The sequence below is a fragment of the Gallus gallus genome, chromosome 1 (genome assembly GCF_016699485.2).
Source record: "Gallus gallus isolate bGalGal1 chromosome 1, bGalGal1.mat.broiler.GRCg7b, whole genome shotgun sequence".
In the NCBI taxonomy this organism is placed as follows: domain Eukaryota; kingdom Metazoa; phylum Chordata; class Aves; order Galliformes; family Phasianidae; genus Gallus; species Gallus gallus.
The window spans coordinates 189,234,301-189,254,187 of record NC_052532.1 but is presented as its reverse complement, the minus strand read 5'-3'; the positions used below and the strand labels follow the sequence as shown (position 1 = coordinate 189,254,187).

The 19,887-nt window shown below is 39.7% G+C and overlaps 1 protein-coding gene across 37 annotated transcripts in view; it reads left to right on the top strand.

Annotated features, from left to right (window-relative positions):
• The window catches only part of DLG2 (discs large MAGUK scaffold protein 2), a 999,237-nt gene that overhangs the window by 895,485 nt on the left and 83,865 nt on the right, over positions 1–19,887 (top strand). For all 37 annotated transcript variants that reach the window (XM_040647195.2, XM_040647185.2, XM_040647172.2 and 34 more), the window contains one exon: positions 9,861–9,975. In XM_040647195.2, coding sequence (XP_040503129.1) covers positions 9,861–9,975 — 115 coding nt within the window. The remainder of the gene's footprint in view (positions 1–9,860; positions 9,976–19,887) is intronic.

Sequence of the window (19,887 nt, the reverse complement as noted above, 5' to 3'; positions counted from 1 at the left end):
AAGATACCCTTTTCTGGAAGAGCAGTACATGCAAATATAGGAAAGTAAAGGAGTAGATGGTTATTACCAAACAGATTTTGAAGGCAGGCAGTGAATCATTTATTAATTGCACTATTTAATGTAAGCAAATGGCACAAATCATAATAGCAAAACGGATGAACCGAACCAGTATCCATGTTTATTTTTGTAGTACTTCTGCCAAAATTCTATTTCTGTTGATTGTCCTTCAGATCTCTGCTTTAGCAAGAATGTGAAGCTATCCATTGGGTATAGTTGCATCATTTGTATTCCTTCTGCAATTTCATTTTCTTTTTAAACTAATTCTTTGTAAATAACTTGTGAGTTTGGGTATTGTCGTTGTTTTCTTTGTTTGTTTGTTGCTTGTTTTGGTTTGTTTATGTTTTTGTTTTTTTCCTGAAGGTTATTGCTTTCATGATTTTTTATGGAATTCATAAAATCCCGTTTGCTTCCCTACCACTCTGTTTTCACAAATGAACTCTTTTAGGAGCCCCATTGTTATCTCTACCCACTCCATATGTATCAGAACTCCATGGAATAAAAATAGAAAATTGGCATATTATGTCTTTACTGTGAAATAGTTCCTAAAAATTCACTTGAGAGTTTTGACCCTGATTTAGCAGTGTGTCTTTTCTTTTTTTCATTTCTCTCTGAATTACAGGTAGGTCATATTGATCTACATTTCCCTTTTTATTCCAAAAAATTCTTGCACAAATGCATGTTAAGTTGTTATTGATCCTGAAGATAAAGAATCATGGAATCATTTGGGTTGGAGTAGACCACTAAGGTCATCTAGTCCAACCATCAGCCCACCCCCACCATGCCCACTGACCATGTCCCTCAGTGTCACATCTCCACAGTTCTTGAACACCTCCAGGGACAGTGACTCCACCACCTCCCTGGGCAGCCTGGGCCAATGCCTCACCACTTTTTTTTACAAGAAATGTTTCCTAATACCCAACCTGAACATCACATGGAGCAACTTAAGGCCATTACCTCTTGTCCTATCAAAGAAATAGGATTATATCCTTTTTCTCCTCCCCCCAACTCTCCCCCCCCCCCCCCCCCCCCCCAAAAAAAAAAAAAAAAAAAAAAAAGGTTAGTACAAACCAAATCCAGGTGGAATCTTATGGATCCAACAGAAGATACCACCTGCCCCAGTCTGGCCCCAGCTCGGTGTGCCTGTATCCTGTCTCTTCACTTTTGCAGGCAAAGTTTCATGTCTAAGTGCTTCCCAGTTTATAACAAACTCATCCATGTTAGCATATTTAGGTCTAACCCAGTTCATCCTTACTGGCATATAGCTGATATGATTTGGCACCCACAAGACTTTTGGAAGGAGGAAATTTACTGACAGTTGAAGGAAGGGTAGGAATCAATCTGAAAAAGAAGAGTAGCTTCCCTCTGTAGATGCAGGGTTATTGAGGACCACAAAACTGACTTCCCTGCATTGCCATGCCTAAGATGTCACCTCTATATTTTCGTTCTTCCTGTCAATTCATGTCTCTAAGAGCTGGAAGGAGGCTAAGCCAGAATCATCATTAAGAAGATACGGCTAATCAGGATAAAATTCTCATCTCCCAAGAGATAGAACTACTCTTGGTAAAAAGCAGAAGCAAGGAAAAGCAATGAAGCAATGATAACAAGTAACAGTTGCCTCAGGAAAATGATTTTGGATGAGAAATTGTGGAAATTGAATAAATGTCTGAAAACAAGATCCTCCACCACTAGCCTGCAGCAATGAAATAGCTAAATGAATTTGCATAGCTATTAATAGAAAGTAGAGTTTCTTTTAAATGTCCCACGTAAATATTTGTTGACAGGAAAGAATTCAATGCAGTGAAGCTTTTTTCACCTTGATGGAGACTCATCTTGTGCCCAAATCACCAGAGATATCATTAAACACTTCTGCAATATTCAGTAACTTCTGTAGGAGTTACTGAAACAGTAACTCCTACAAAGCTATCAAGGTTAATGAGACATATGCTGCTCTGCTGGGCAAGCTTGGCTGTGCAAGTCAGATGCCTGGGGTAAAGAGATGTGCCCAGCCTTTCCAAGACCTCACGCTGTGCTGTCAAGGCAGACCGTATGTGATATCTCTGTTGCAGATCTTTACTTTGCTCTTTATGTGCCTTTTCCTTCCTTGGATCTGTACACACAACATTGTCCAAGATATTAGCTCAGTGTGAAACTCATGGAATTTGAAAAAGTGATCCAAACAGTCCTGTTTATTATAGAATCATAGAGTTGTATGAGTTAGAAGGGACCCTTAAAGGCCATCCAGTCCAGCTCCCCTGCAATGAGCAGGGACGCCTACAGCTCCATCAGGTGCTTGGAGCCCCATCCAGCCTGACTTTGAATGTCTCCAGGGATGGAGCATCCACCACCTCTCCAGGCAGCCTTATACGTTTGCCTTATATGCAATCTGAGTCTCCCTTCTTTTAGTGGGGACAAGTTTTTGAGAATACAGTAAAGCTCTGTGCAAGGAAAAGATTTCCAGTGTCTCAAGAGGGAAGTGAGGGTTGTTTGTTAAAGCTGCTGAGTGGTGTGCAGTTTTCCTCAATGGCTGGGAGAAGCTACAAGAAATTCCCAGCTGAGGGAATGCAAGTTGACACTTCATAAGACAAGGATAGACTTAAGAGCACAGGTAGAATTGCACTTTGTTAGGATATGAGGTCCTTGTCACTCAGTAATAGCATGATTTATTTTCGTATGTCTCTTTCATTATGCAGCACAAAGACACTGAAATGAAAGCTTCCAGAGACTAATTTGGATTGGAATTATATTCCCTCTGACTATGAATAGAACACAGTATTAGTCTCCTGAATGTATCGTGGGAGGAAGATATTGTTTCAGGTGTATTTATATTCACAACTAACGCAATAAAAAGGCTGTATCTAACAGTGCAACAGATGGAAGCAGCATTATCCTCAGTAATAAAGTAAATGAAAATAAAGATAGTAGTGACATTTAGGCAATCAGGCCAGCTACAGAACAAATTTTTAATTAGAAGGCATGCTCAGATGTAAATACCTGAAGATTAGGAAGACAACAATCTAATATATATATTTTAAAAAAGACATTATTGGTCCTACTGTGCTGAAGTTTTAAAGGCCAAAGCAATGAGTAAAGTCAGTAAGTATGCCTTTGTCATTATTGCTGAAAGGTTCCTGAAGAGGTGTGCAGAAAGTATTCCAATAAAAACAAGGAGATATACTCAAACCCATAAAAACTAATAAAATGTAAATGCATCTTTCCTTTCCTCAGTATTGAAATCTGTGTTTTTCATTTCCTTTGAGTGAGCTCAAGGGAGCTGTATGACTGATAAGAAATAGGAGTCTAACATGTTCTGTTGCTCCATGAATAGTGAATGGAGTAAGTCTATTCAAGCAATACTTTCTCCAGTAAATAATGTACAGTATTGCAGTGTCTACCAATGGTGTTAGATTTTGTGTGCATTTTTTCCTGTCAAGTGATGAATTAGCTAATGTTATATCTAATTGATCTTTGGGACACATTAAAAGCATAGCACTTGTGGTACAATGTGAGATCCAAATCCAATTGGTCCATAATCACATCCCTGGCAGTGTCCAACATGGGACGTATCTAGGAAGCAAAGGTACAGTGAACTGTATCTAATCATAGGATGTTTCTTTGTGTATCCTTTAAGAAATTACTACAGACCACAAAGATTTTCCACCATCATTAGCTTGCTATGTAAATGCTTGCCATCTCAGGCTACAGAAACTATCAAATTGAACTTGTAGTCATCTGAAAACAGTGGTAAGAGTACTTGTAGCAAAAACTGATTCACGATAAACATTAAACAAAAAAGTCACAGCAGTTCACATCTTTTGCCCACTCTTCGTCTTTTAATTTTATGTGTATTGATCAGACTCCATGCTAGGATCCTGGCAGGCATAACCAGAGATACTACATCAATTGAATATGCAAACTGCTGCGTTATGTACTGTCATATAAGGCTTATTCTTCGTAAATCACTCAGGTTCACGTTGTTAATCAGTGGAAAACAGTTGTCAAATCGAGAATCATAGAATCGTTTGAATTGGAAGGGACCCGTAAAGGCCATCTAGTCCAACTCCCCTTTAATGAACAGGGACACCTACAGCTCCATCAGGTGCTCAGAGCCCCATCCAGCCTGACCTTGAATGTCTCTGGGGATGGGACATCCACCACCTCTTTGGGTAACCTCTTCCAGCACCTCACTGCTGTATTACTGTATTACTGTATTACTGTAAAATAACTTTTTTAAAAAAACTTCCTCTTGCTTCTATGCGTAAGACGAGATGGTGACCGGACAGCATTGCGGGGAAAGGGAAGAAATAGAAAACAAACGCATTTTTCTATTATTTTAAATCTTAAACCATTCAGCCAAGCTATCTGCTAAGCCAAGGCAGAGGGAGAAAAAAAAATTACATAAATAGCATAAATAACGTTACAGTAATAATAGTATCATTCTCGTCGCTATCTCAGATGTCCAAGGCAATAAGTTCATGACTCACCATAGTGGCATACAATTTGTATTTCCACAAAACAGAATTTTAAAAACATCACAGGAGGTTTAAATTGGCCTGGATCCATTGAAATGATGCCAAATTGATACTGATGGAGAAGCTGGTCTGGCAGCCATCCCTTTGTTATAGTCCTGAGGTATTTGACATATCCTTTTGGAGATGATAAAATTCTGTCTCTTAACTAATTCCTTTTTAGTTTATTTGGGGTTTTGTTGATGCTGTTGTTGTTGTACTGTTGACTGTTAAAATTCAGTCATTTGACTTCTACATTCCTTCCACACTCAAATGGAGTCCAAGAGATATACAGTGCCTTTTCCAACCTCCCACTTGTGTTATTAACAATCACTGCTTCAACATTTGCTGAAGTGGGTTAGAGATGCAGCAATTAGGAAATCTGTTATAATCTAGGAGCAAACAGTGATGACTGAATTACACAGGAAAGCAAATTTTAATACCTGCTGACAGAATGAATTTCTGTCCTCTAAATGTTCAAACTAATAAAGACTTGAACTGTGATGCTGTATTACTGTTTTCACTGTTGTATACTGTCAGCACTTCAGTTGCTTAACTTTATTTTTAAGATCAGGTTTTTTGTTTTCATGTTCTAAAACTCAGTCAAAGTTTTACTACAAACTTAAAAGTGAAAAATAATAGTATTATAACTTCACTAAACTCTCGAACTCTTTTATATAAAAGAGCTGCTGTATCTTGATTCTTTTATCTCAGTTATTTTTTATTTTATGACCAAAAATTCTCATCAAGCCATCTGATATAAAATCTCTTTGCTATTTTTAAATTTAGAAATATTTTGTTTTCCACTAAAATCTTCTAAAAATCTCTTCATGTTTAGTCTTTTGCATTCATTCTGGTCTCTCAAGTGCGTCTTAGACTTCCAAGTGTTTTCTTATATCCTCAGGTATACTAAATAGTCTTTTACATCATTTTTCATATAATCATAGACTCATTAAGGTTGGAAAGACCAGTGGGATCTTCTACTCCAACCATCAACCCATACCTGTGACCACTCTAAACCATGTCCATCAGTGCTAGCTCTATGAATTTCTTGAACACTTCCAGGGACGTTGACTTCCCCACCTCCCTGGGCAGCCTGTGCCAATGCCTCACCACTCTTTCTGAGAAAAAGTTTTCCTAATATCCAAACTGTACCTTCCCTCACAGTTTGAGGCCATTCTCTCTCATCCTATCACAGTTACCTGGGAGAAGAGGACAGCCCCCACCTCACCACAACTTCCTATCAGGAAGCTGTAGAGAGCAATAAGGTCTCCCCTGAGCCTCCTCTTCTGCAGACTAAATAATCCCAATTCCCTCAGCCACTCTACATAAGATTTGTGCTCCAGATCCCTCACAGTTTTGTTGCCTTTCTTTTTCGTTGGTCCAAAACTGAACACTGTACTCAAGGTGGAGCCTCTCCAGAGCTGAGCACAGAGGGACGATCGCCTCCCTGCTCCTGCTGGCAGCACTATTTCTGATACAAGCCAGGATGCCATTGGACTTCTTGGCCACCTGGGCACACTGCCGGCTCATGTTCAGCCTTATGTCAGCTAACATAGCCAGGTCCTTTTCCTCCACACAGCCTTCCAAACACTGACACAAGCCTTTCTGACCTCAGCAATTACATACATTGGTCTTTTATTTGCCCTTTCATCTACTATTTAATTTTATCACTTTCATAAGCTACCAGAATTAGTTTGTTAGATCATTAGTGATTCAAGCAATCGGTAGGACCTTTGCAGATGGGTTTTGGTATGTAAAAATTCAGCAAATTTTACTAAGATGCACTCTGGCAGCAATACTTCTACCTTTCTTGAAAGGGCATGAAATTAGTGAATCAGCCTTAACTGCCTTTCTTGTCAGTGTGTCACAACTTTAGTGCCCTTTTAATTGCATAGGAGCCTTTGAAGTGTGTTATTTAGATTCAGAGGTGAATCTGAAGGAAGCATGAAACATTTTTCCAGACTCCAGCACTGCCGCTTGCTCACACCTAGCAAACGCAAAGCTATTAGGAAACAGGTCCTCTGGAATGACCCCATATATAAAGAAGTGCAAAGAAAAAAGGGCCTTTTCCCAGTGGGGAGGACTAACATGGCAGTTCTGATAGCAGAAATGGAGCATCATTCTTTCATTCCCTATTCACATTTCAAATGCAGCAGTCACTGTAGTATGTAGGCATCAGTAAGAAAAGAATGAGGACTGAGATTAAAGAAGCTGATCTGAGCTGGGTTAAATACTACCTGCATTGACTGTCTTTCCATTTTGTGGTCCAGATTTTTGTCAGGAGAAAGGGGCAGAGGTATGTTTCAGAGTGTTTTTTTGTGTGTGTGTATAACACAAAGTTGGTATTGTGTGAAAATACGGAGCCATAAAATTGGTTATTTTCCAATTACAATGTATTTCAAGCCAAGGGGGAGGGGGGAGAAGAAGGGGAAGAAAAAAAAACCTCAAGAACACAAAGGAAAATGATCGTTCTTATTTTAGTATTTCTTAAAATGAAGCAGGGAGTAGTCATTTGAATTCTTAACTCCCACTATGCACTTATTAGACAAATTTTAAGACATGCTGTGGTTTCAAAATGTCTTCTGGAAACAGAGACTATTTAGAGTAAGTTTGGACTCAGTTGAAATCCATCAATGCCAACTCATCTAGCAGTTAGTTTTCCTGCCCTCGGCACAGGATTGGATCTGGATAATCTTTGAGGTTCCTTCCAACCCAACCCATTCCGTGATTAAATTCCGAGTTAAATTCGAAGTGCCTTTGCAAGTCAGAATAAAAGCTGTAGTAGCATCATCTGACCAACCCATAGTCATCCGAGTGTCTCACGCTGATGGAGTTGCAAGTAGCTGGGTGCTGTGTTAGAGTCAGGTTTTCAGTCCTCTCTTCTCACTCTCCAGATCGATGTCTAAATCTGGGAGTCACTCCCACATCTTGCATACAGAGTCTGCCTGGGACATGGTTGTTTAGTAAGAGAAAGCTGCCATTACACAGCTGCTCTGATTCAAATCATTCAAATCTTTAGCCTCATCCAGGTAGAAAACATCAAAGAAACTGAATTGTGCTATATAGAACCGCTATTGATTTGAACCGTTAGAACCACTATTTAGTAGAACCATTTGAATCAGGGTGCTCAGAGCCTGTGAACATCTACATGTTCACTATCTTCTTTCACATATCCAGCACATGAAACAGACTTAGTAAAAACCCTGACATCACAGTGTTCCATATTTATGCAGAAGGCTGACACTGTGTGAGCTACAGAAATGGAGGATCTTTCTTGTTAAGATCACCTTTCCTGTTTGCCAAGAAGAAATGTTAAGTCTGTTATAATGAAATAGAAGTTTTAGACAAATCCCAGGTTGGAAGATGGTTATTTACTAAATGAATTCTAGAGCGGGAGAACAGAACAAATATGACTCATATAGAGCAAACTTAAATCCTAAACTGGGATAAATATTTCAGAAGTAAACCCCACCTTAGAAAACAACACAGGTTTGTAGAAGCATTAGTCCCTTCAAGGCTTTTAAATCACTGGGAATTTTGGAGATATGCTGTAGGTGAAAGAAATAAGAAACGATCTAAAGAATAATTCTGAAATACAGTCTGTATGTAGGAGTGTCTGTTCTCCTGACATGCAGAGTTTCAGCTGCAGTTGGTGAAGTCATAGGTACGTGGGAAGGCTGAAGAGCCTATATCCCAGCAGCACTTCCCAGCTGATTGCCAAAGTAGACACTGTCATGTAGAAAATTCAGTAAACAATGCCAAAGAAGCTCAGTGGCAAAGGAGCCTAACTGTAACAAGAAGTAAAATTAAAATAAATAAATAAATAAATACACAGAAACCCAAATTAAACCACTCCGGTAAGGCATTTTGATGGTAGCTAGCAACTGTACAAAATGTGGGATCTTGGAAATGTCAAATGTGGTTATCCAATGAAAAGTTAAAGGGCATCAAATAAAAATGAATTAGTTGCTGAAGACATTCTGGAAATTGAGCCAGTGTGAACAGCAAATTATTGAAAAAAAAATAATGCAGAAATTGCTGCTAGGGGAAAATGAGAACACTGCTGTCCTACAGAACTCTCATGTAGCTCAAACAGCAGCAAACAGGGAGCAGACTGATAGTTTGTAAGTGCACAGCACAGATTTATTTGCTTAAACTAAGAGGTGATGTGGTCTGTTGAGATGTACATCCCTCCTGTAAGGGAAGAAACCTTGACTGCTGGTTTTGCTTCTCCTCTAGACCTGCTGTGGAAAAAACCCAAAGAAGGTTATAGTGAGTTGGGCGTTGGGGTCTTCTCCCAGGTAACAGTGATAGGATGAGAGGGAATGGCTTTAAGTTGCTCCATGGGAGGTACAGGTTGCATAGGAAAAATTTCTTCTCAGAAAGAGTGGTTAGGCTCTGACACAGGCTGCCCAGGGAGCTGGTGGAGTCACCATCCCTGGAGGAGTTCAGGAAATGTGGAGATGTGACACTGAGGGTCATGGTTTAATGGGAATGTGTGATGGACTGATGGTTGGACTGAATGATCTTGATGGTCTCTGCCAACCTTAGTGATTCTATGGTTCTAGACCCTGCTTTTGAAGAAGTCAGTGTAATAAAACACTGAACTGTAAGGAATATCATCTTCTCTTTGCTGGCATCAGTCGGCAACATCTTAGTCTTCAAAGTGTCATTGACACAGCGAAAAGGATCTTTGTCCACCCCCTCAGGTTACTCTTCAGCTCACATGGGTAGATTTCCCAGTTTCGGGTTGAATTATGATTCTCTGTGTTGCTGGAGCATTGCCTTTACATTGTCGGTTTAAAGAAATAAAAGCTTTTTTCAGAAACCTTATTTTTTAGACATAATTGGACTTTAATGTTTTTCCTTCAGCTTAGTGAGATTTTACACACAATACTTAAATAATTAGTAATGTCAGTACATCATTCCATTGACCCTATCAAGGTATCTCACTGTTCGGAAGAAGAAGTGATATAGTAGAGATCTGTTTTCAGCACCCCTAATGTTGTATGCAGAGCACTCAGTAACACATTTTAAACCTAATTCTCTTCACTGAAACCCACGAAGGAATATCCAGCTATTTGAAGGACTACACGGTATGGAAAGTGCTGAAAGTTTCATGTACTGCAATAAAGATGTCATATATTTACCTAAGAGATTCTACTAGATCTCAATTTTCAGGACATGCCTTACTCTCGTTAATTTAATATTCATTTACATTTAGCAGCCTTAATGATTATGTAGGTCAAGAAAACTAAAATATCCTTATTCTGTGTTTTTTTATCTCCTCAGAATACGCTCGGTTTGAGGCAAAAATCCATGACCTGCGTGAGCAGATGATGAATCACAGCATGAGTTCTGGGTCCGGCTCCCTGAGGACTAATCAGAAGAGGTCACTGTATGTCAGGTGAGCAGGGAGAGCTTTCCCGTGGGAACATGTCACCAGCTTTCTGGCCCATGACTGACTGTGCTGTGGGTTCAGCTGGGTAGTGAAGGAAGTTTGAGGAGCTGAACTGAATTGAATTGAGAAATGCATCAATCTTACAAGCACAGCATCATTAACGTCAAAATTGGATAATGCCACATTGCTTAATCCTGTCATTTCAAGCTGTTTTCAAAGAGCATTATACTTTTATAGTGATTTGGTTTTATGAGATGAAGATTTCTTAGCCATTGTCAGCTCTTTCAATATTCGAGATGGATTTTGTGGTGTAATGACGCACTGCGGTCCTGCATGTGGCCTTAATCAGACACGGAATGATTGTTCTCATAAAAAGTACTTTCTCTGCAAAACATCCTCCAAAGCAAAGACTGCCATATAAACATGTGACAGTCCGCTGCTGTCCCCTTGCTCATAGAATCATAGAATCATTAAGGTTGGAAAAGACCTCTGAGATTGTCTAGTCCAACCATCCACCTACTACCAATGTTGCCCACTAACCGCGTCCCTCAGTGTCACATCTAAACAATTCTTGAACACCTCCAAGGATTGTGACTCTATCACCTCCCTGGGCAGCCTATTCCAATGCCTCACCACTCTCTCTGAGAAAATTTTTTCCTACTTCCAACCTGAACCTCCCCTGGCACAACTTGAGGCCATACTCTCTTATCCTATTGCTTGTTACACAGAAAAGGCCAAGCCCCAGCTTATTACAGCCTTCTTTCAGGGAGTTGTAGTGAACGAAAAGGTCTCCCCTGAGCCTCCTCTTCTCCATATTACAATAAATTTACCATCTACTTTGCAAGATCAAATATGCAGATGAGACACTTAACAAGATAATGTAGGTAGCTTAAATGGGGCAGTGAGCAACACAGGAATTGCCTAACTTTGGGCCAGGCATAGCAGTAACAGTTTTGCTTGGACTGAGCAAGTCTGTTGATGGAAATCATTTCTGACTGAAAGACCAAGAGTTGTGAAATTGGCCCTAGCAAAGTTCTTGCTGTCACTCATGCCTTTGGGGACCCTGGGAGACTATAGGACTCAGTGCCAAATATTTTAATAATCTTAATAATTATGCTTCTCTAGGCTTTTATTTTTTATTTTTTTCCCTCATGCTCAGTATATAATTTGAAATTCCTGACAATCATGAAGTAGAGGGAAGCAATTTGTCAGCCTCCAGGCAGTGATAATTATTCATGGGGGAGCTAATTCAGGTGATAACATTGCAGAGATCCAATTAAGGCTAAATTCTCCATTTTGTCATTATGCCCTCAATGTGAAGGGATAAAGTAGCACAGAAGGATGGAAAAAAATATTAGCACTGATGGTCTTATTCTACTGGACAGCAACCACATTAAACTCTAGTTGGTACTGTTGTCAGAAAGGGCAAGAACTGACATGCTGTGGATCACTGTTACCAGAGGGCTATTGCACAAAATCAGGTGGGAAGTGCCATGGCTTTGATGCATCTCTGACCTCTTCTGGCCTCTCTGGCTTTGAGTTGACTTCTGAACCTATTCCACCTTGACTGGATATTTTCCAGACCTAACAATGAATGATTTAGTTGTAAGAATTTTTGGTCAAATACTTGAAATTGCATTTTCAGAAAAGCTACAGTCATTGGACGTGTAGGAACGGATGAGCCTTGCTTTGCTGTGAGGAAAGCCAGGAAACCAAAATGTAGGGAACAATGGTGTGAGAAATCCACACCAGCAACCACAAGTCAATTCGAGTGTACACACAGACGGTCCTGAACAATTTGCTGGTTTGAGCTGCATCAAAACTCATTACCCCTCTATCAGCATGGATCCGCTAAGCCCTGCTGAAAATCAGGGCTTACTAGCTTCCACACCAAGCCAAGCTAATATATCTCTGCAGAATCTGGAGTAGCCTTGTTCCTCTGTCTGATGTTGCTCTCTGTGCATTGAGAGCACTGTGTTTTCTACTAGGTTATGAATTCTGAATGTGGTCTGTTCCCACTAAACTGATATGCCCTGGTGCTCCACTACAGAAGTCTTTGTGGTCTTAGCCACATATCTAAATATCACTTCCCAAATCACAAATGTAAAATTTGTTCTTTTATTCCAGTCTTGTTCCAAAAAATGCCCCAAACCTCTCAAGCAAAAAAAACCTTCAAAATCCTCAGTCACATTTATTAACGTAAATTTGTGCAATCAAACCCACACAAATGGCTGTGTCCAACTCTGAGAAATCTACTTGGGAAACTCTGTATTTTAAATATTATAATGTGCAGTGCAGCAGTGCCTGGAGCATTGAACTAAGCACTGCTAGTTCAAATCATACACTAATTAAAAAGGTAGCTTATTTCTACATTAAGCACTATGGAAAAAATAAATATGGGTTGGGAAATGTGCTTGTTTATTGAGATTAAAATTTTCACTGCACTTTATGGATAAACTCTTTACAGCCAGTGACCCTGTAAAAAGCCTGGGATTCAATGTTGTTTAGTATTCTTATAACTCAGGGCATTTCTACTTCAGTGGGTTATCCTGGACAGCATCTGCAAAAGAACTAGAGGCAAATTACCATATGTTGCAAATCTGCACTTGTAAAGACAAATTAATGATTTTCTTTCAGTTTTCCTTTCTTTGGTATGTAGTGATTTTGCTGTCCTTCACTGGACATAAGCAAAGTTATTTTCTAGCTGGAGAGCTTAACTGAAGCAAATACAACTGTGAGGAAATAAAATAAAGATCCACATAGGTTGAAAATACCTATCATAATCTGCTCATGGAAAAGCCAACAGAAAAGAGGGTGAGAAAAGCCAATGCTTTGTGAGAAGACCTCCCAGTAGATGTAGGGCTCACTGGGTGCACTCAGTTTTCTTACTTCCCATGCATTCTCTGATTTCCCCCAGTCCCAACATCTGCTGGGCTGTGCAGTTTCACCTCTGTTGTGAAGACTCCCACAGCCTGCAGGCACCTTCCTTCAGTCTCAGTGCTGTCTTGGAAAATGCTTCAGAAAACATTGCACACTAAGAAATCATTTTTAGATCCATCGTTTTATTTGCTTGCTGTCCACCACGCCACTTGTATTTAACATCTTTATTAATGATCCTGATGAGGGGATTGAGTGCACCCTCAGTAAGTTTGCAGATGACATCAAGTTGGGAGAGAGTGATGATCTGCCTGAGGGGAGAAAGGCACTACAGAGGGACCCGGATAGAATGGATCGATGGGCCAAGGTTAACTGTATGAGTTCCAATAGGGCCAAGTGTTGGGTCCTGCATTTTGGTCACAACAACCCCAGGCAACCCTACACGCTTGGGGAGGAGTGGATGGAAAGCTGCCTGATGGAAAGGGACCTTGGTGTACTGATGGACAGTCGGCTGAATATGAGCCAGCAGTGTGCCCAGGTGGCCAAGAAGGCCAATGGGATCCTGGCTTGTATCAGGAATGATGTGGTGAGCAGGACTAGGGAAGTCATCCTGCCCCTGTACTCGGCATTGGTGAGGCCTCACCTCGAGTACTGTGTTCAGTTTTGGGCACTGCAGTACAGAAGGGACATGGAGGTGCTAGAGCAGGTCCAAAGAAGGGCAACAAGGCTTGTGAAGGGCTTGGAGAATATGCCCTATGAGGAGAGACTGAAGGAATCTGCCTGCATCATATTCATCTAATCTGTTCTAGACATCTGTGATAGAAATATTCTTTCCATAGAAACTTATGTTTCTACATCTGTATCTAGAGGGCAATTTAGCCTCTGAATGTAATAGTGAAGTATTTCTAATTGAGATGTATAAAAGTAGCTATATGAAATGAAGAGAGGTGAAAGTGTAACATGGAGATAATAGTTTCAATGTAAGACTAGAATTAGTCAGCTGAAAGAAATTAAAAGTCACACATTAATATAGATAACACAGGAAAGCAGTTGAGAGTGATTTATTCAGGATAAGTTGTGTCACTTTTTGACATGGACTTTTTCTTTGTATACTTTGGTCTTTCTGACTTTTTTGTTTGTTATTATTCATTATCCCAGTCTGTATTCAGACTTTCTCCTGCTTCTTCGAATATTTTCCAGGAATTTACTGAAAAGGTTTTTATGCACTGCCTGTTCCTTTTGTATCAGAAAAAAATATGTCTCTGTTTGGGGTGTTTTCAGGGAGCTCACACCACTAATGGCAAAGTATTAAGAGACATCAAGTGAGGACTGAACAGTGGGACATGCTGTTAATTAGGACACCACATTCTCTTTGTCACTTAATATCTCCAGTGAGGAAAAAAAAACAGAAACACAAAGTGTGAAACAGCAAGTTCTATTATTTATAATTCATTTGTTGCTAGTGGTGAATGAACTTAATTTGAATTCAGTAACTGACATCAGAGGCTAAAAAATTCCACTGTTATCCTTTCTAATTCTTTGGAATTCAGCTATCAGCTCATGATTAATGAGGAAAGTAAAGAAACGTATCACCAACTAAATGCTGCACCGGGCTGTATACACACATAGGTCCTGTCAGTTTTTCATACGCAAATTCTTACCTTCCCTTTTTTTGTCTTCTTTGTTCAAGTTTTTAAAATCTGCTCCTGTAAGACTATGTATTTCATTGTCTTAAAATAGATATGTGTTTTGCTTCGTCCTTCTAGATCCAGATTCACAGCCAAATGTTTTTAGCCAGCATGTGGGGACTCTTAAGAAATGCCAGATCACATTATTTAACCCAAAGACTGTGAAAAATAGCAGTCCTTTGCCGAGTCAAGCATAAGGGAAATGCAGTCCTTTATGAAGTTTGGTGCATGCAAGCAGCCATTGAAACTTTCATATAAAATTAGCTACCTTTGGAGGAAACAGAGACCTATACATGATGAAGGGTTTTTCTTCTGTTGATTTACTAGATTCCTCCTGAGCTTAAAGTACATATTCTATATTTCTGAGGGTAAAAGTAGATACTTCAATAACACATGCTTTATTGCTGCTAGATGCACAAAGGAAAGGCTTTCAAGCAATCGTAGGGATTCCAAGAGCTGCTTTCTTATGTTGTGCGATTGATAAGCTTGGAATAAACAGAATGGTGCATTTTATCTTTATGCAGACCAGACAACTTCTGAAATAATGGCTGTAATTAAAAAATCCAATGGGCAAAAAGCAAAATCAGGTGCTGTGGTGCTGTATCACTCATCAGTAACGACTCAAAAGCTTTATCAACACCTCAGTCTTCCCACTGCTGTTTTAGTGTTTAAAATCGGTTTGATACGGTCAGTGCAAAATTACTGCTCCTGACTGTGGCTGTTTGCCCTGTATAAGGGGACTGCTCGAGGTCATTGAAATGCAGATATTTCAACTCCAGCTCTGCTTTCAAATCCATCAGTACAAAGCAAATTGTACTAATAGGTGTAAAGGTGGGTGTGGAAATCAGAGCTGGGACAGGGCTAGATCCAGCTGTAATTTTGGGAGCTGAAACTTCTCCTAAATTGAATTAATGCTAAGCATTTTGAAGCTTTGATAGGAATGTGCTGTGCAAACAAAGCATTATATATTAAAAATGAATGTGTTCTGGTTCATTACCATTGAGCCCTAAGGAACAGAATCTAAAGATTTGCCATAGCAACTTAGCAGCAGCTGAAAGGGAGTCAAGGTTGAGACACTTTGGGTTGTTTACTCCAATTCCCAGCTCAATAATTTCTCCACTAGGTCTTAGACACCTTTATGTGCATTTCCCGAACCTCTAAGAAATCAGCATGATGCCTTATTGCTCTGAGAGAAGTTGGTTGTCAACAAATCATAGAAATTCTAACTTGGGAGCTTTGCCAAATTATAACTGAAGAATTCGGCTGAAGCAGTTTATGAGGATCACTTGTGGCATGCAGGGCTGGTTTCATGTGATGCCTGTTGCAGCCTTCAATCTCCCTGTCTTTTTGGAGACAGTGAACCCCCATAGATCACTGAGCATCAGATCAAGGCTCCATTGACAGAACTCTCCTGGGATAGGTGCACAGAAGGTTGTGATAAGAGCAGTCTGACATCTGCATGATAAATGTAAGCTTTGAAGACATTCCAGCAGAGAAATCTTCACACATGACAGTGTCAGTATAGGTATTGGAAAGATTTATCAAGGGAAGCAGAGAGAGAGCTATATGAAATGCTCATACTTAAATATTGCAAGGAGATTATGTGTGCTTATATAAATATCTGTATGGGTATATGTTAGTGGTAAATATATGCTGTATTCACATACACCTTGTCTTCATTTAAGTTAGTTGCCCAGTCTCTTTCTAGAGTCAGTGCTATGCTCTTGGCACTTTCAGAGAACAATTAATCTAATTCAGAAGTAGATTGCTCAGGCGAATCATGCCCTAAGAATGTCTGTTTCTCACAGATGAGTGGAAGGAGCCTCAAGTGATTAGCTAAGATGTAAACATCTATATTACAATCACTTAAGGCTTTGTGACTTGAATCCCACCCACAGTGGCACACACAGACACACACACAGTGTGCATATATTATAGAAGCTGTAACCTTGTTGAAGCTGTAACATCATTCTCTACAGCAGCTGTTTCTGCCGTGAATTCTGATCCCTCAAAATTCCTTCTAAATTAGTTTGCCACTTGAATTAGCACTGCTGAAAGTTGTTGATGATACACCCATTTTCAGGTCATGGTCTTCAAGCTGGATGAGTTTAGAATTCATACAATATCCTGAACGGGAAGAAACCTGCCAGTATCATTGGGTCCAACTATGGCATCACTCTCTACATCCCTCTCAGGCTTCACAGTACTGTTGGTCAGTCTGAATTTCTGGGGACAGGGTGTGAGTTTGACACGCAGGTATTACTGTTTGAATTTGATAGAGAAATAGCTACAGCTTACAAAACTGTGCCTGTACTTTAGTAGAATGATAGAAACTATTAAAATTCTCTTTACTGAAAGGCAAGTGGGGACAATTGAAATTTTAGTACAATTTGTTCACTTACTTTGGCTTATTCTTAGGCAATTGAATGGTCCAAATTATAGATGACAGCAAAGAGCTGCATTTGGAAAATTTGTCTTAAATGACAGTACAGAAAGCTGGGTTTTATGATGGTGTTTACCAGACATGTTTGGAAGTGATCAGGTAAATACACGCAAAACCTACACTTGTGAATGGACTGTTGAAATTGAAATGCCTTTTCAGACTGGAAAATTGAGACTGGTTTGGAAAGTGACGCGTTTCACATGTACTGGTTTTGTATGAGTGTCTGAGTTGTTACTACTTTTTAGCTGTTCTTTCTCTGAATGTGGGATCTTCTCCAGATCCTGCTGGCAACAGTGAGCATTTTCATTGGCTTCAGTGTGCGATGCTCAGAGTCAGAACCAAGGACAAGGTGCACGTCTTTATTTTTCAAAGCAAGGAAGGTCACTCTTACATGCTTGAGAGACTCTTTCCTCAGCTAGTTGTTCAGGATCTGAACCAATATTAATGGAATACTCACTTAGCTGTTTTAGTTATAAGAGACACTGAGGAACAGAGAAGGATGAGGGATATAGTGGAAGATAAGATCACCTAAGACAACAGGCAATATGTCCAATACAGATATTATTTTGAAATTCATGTGTAGTATCTGGCTCACATAACTTATGATTATATGTAAAAAGAAGCAGGAAAATGAGACAATTCTCACATACAGTAATGCAAATGCAGTGTTTTCTTAAGAACCTCAGACTGGTTATGTGCTTTGGAAGATCATTTATTGGCATTTACAACAACAACCATCTTCCTCATCCCTCTGTGCTAAGTTCACACTACATAAGAAATTTTAGATAATCAACTGAGAATTGAGAACAGGGAATGTCTGGTGATAAACTCAATGTGTTGAAATGATCTCCCTTATGTCACCAGGAGCCACAGCATTTCACATTTTCAATTATATCTTTGAAGTTTTCATAGGTCTTTAACTGAAATGCTGTAAGACACTGAGTAAAGGTTGTTAAGGTTGGAAAAGACCTCTAAAATCATCAAATCCAGCTGTCCACCAATATCGCCCATAGTCAATGCGCTTGATATATCTTTAGTTGAAACAATCAGCCACCTCACAAGCTGCAGCAGTTTATCCTGACAATTACTATATTTCGCTTTATTTTGCAGCACAGATACTTGTGAACAGTTAAGGAAAAATGAGGTTAGTCTGCAATTTTTAATAACGTCAGTGACAAAAAGAAGCAGCTAATGGAGAGTGAAAACTGAACATGTAAACATATCAGTCAAAACAGCCTCTCCTTGTCTTGACACTTCATATCTTCATGTTTATTAGATCTTCATACTGATACCCTTCAGTATCCAGTGTGAAATGAGTCCAACTGACTGCTTCTTGAGATGTGGTTCTGCATGTCACATACTTCTCGCACATCAACTCACTTCTTTGAAGTCCAGGATGGGGTTTGGTGACCCCAGGCATGCAGCATGAGGTCCCAGAGATGCTGGGCACTTGAGCTGCACTGCTGCTGCTGCCTGGGAAGACCATATATCACCCCAGCCCAATGTACTGTGCCCAGCTTCAATGTGAAGCAACAACTCTGTCACCAAGGGTTGAATCTCCAGTTGTGGCAAAAAGAGAGCAAAAACAGATTAATTTGCATTTAATTGTGGTTGTAGCTCTACAAATTATTGAATTTCTGTTCAAGATGAAAAGCTATTGCACATGGTACCAAGCACCTAGAGCCTCACATAAATACACTGCAGCATACAGTAATCTCAGATAACAAGCTCTGCTTAAAGCTCAGAATACAAAGCAGCTCCTTATCAAAGCCTTTCTTGTCTAATTCGTCTTATCTTTACATTATCAGTAAAACTTGTTAGATATGAAATAATTGGCTAAGATCTAAAATCGTGTCCTTAGTGCTAAATTATTAATGCCTGCTGAAGCAGCTTTTCTATTAGCAGCTTCAGTAGAAATAAGTAGTGCATACTTCTGGCCATTTTCCTTATTTTTCTGTTTCATAAGTTATTAAAATAATCCAGTCCCAGAACAGGTACTTTGCTTGACATGTGATGCCTGTTCTAAAGAAGCAACACACCTTTTTCTTTTCTTAAGAGATACTTTAATAGCTTTTCATTGCACATGTATTCTGCTTTCCAATTCCCTAGTGGGACTGCCTGCTTTCTGGTTCAGAGCCTCATCTGGCAGGAAAGCATCAGCTAGAATAATTTTCAAGCCAGAAGATGATGATGAAGAACTTGGCCACGTGTGGAAATAGGGTTTGTTTGAAATTTCTATAACCAAGATAGTGACAGCTTCAGACAGCCTCATTTCTAAGCAGAGACTCAGAACATGATCTGTCAGTGCAGAGGGGGAAAGTGACAATGAAGACAAACTGCCTTAGGTTTAAAATGGCTGAAAGTGAGTCAGCAAAACATGCAGTTAAGCTTTGTCTGTTCTATTTGAAAGAGCTACTTTCTTTCTTAGTTTGTCAGTCTACTCTGACAAACAGTTTCTTAAGATATTTCCATGTCAACAGCTATAATTGGGTACCATCGGTTTCTGCAACTGGGAAACTACAAGAGAGTAAGTTAGATCATGAACGTAGAGAAGGAAACCCATTGAAATTGAAGCTCATGGAAATACAGTCAAAAGGTTTGAAATCTAAATATGTGCATTGGCACAGCACAGGTTAGCAGACACTCTTGGAACAGTGACCAATGTGAGAGAAAGAGATAAGATTCTTGGCCCTGTTAAGAGTTCTCCATCTAGGCATCTTAAATGGAAAAGTGTTGGAACTGAATATAACTCTGATGAGCAGAGCAGTGGGAATTCTCATTTGAAGACCCTTCCAATAGAGATAAATGAGAAGAAACTTTTGTCTCACTGTAGGGCAGTCTATCTACAAGAAGAAATCCCAAACAAGTTAAGTGATGAGGCTGAGGAAGAGGCCAGTGCTTTCCCAACCG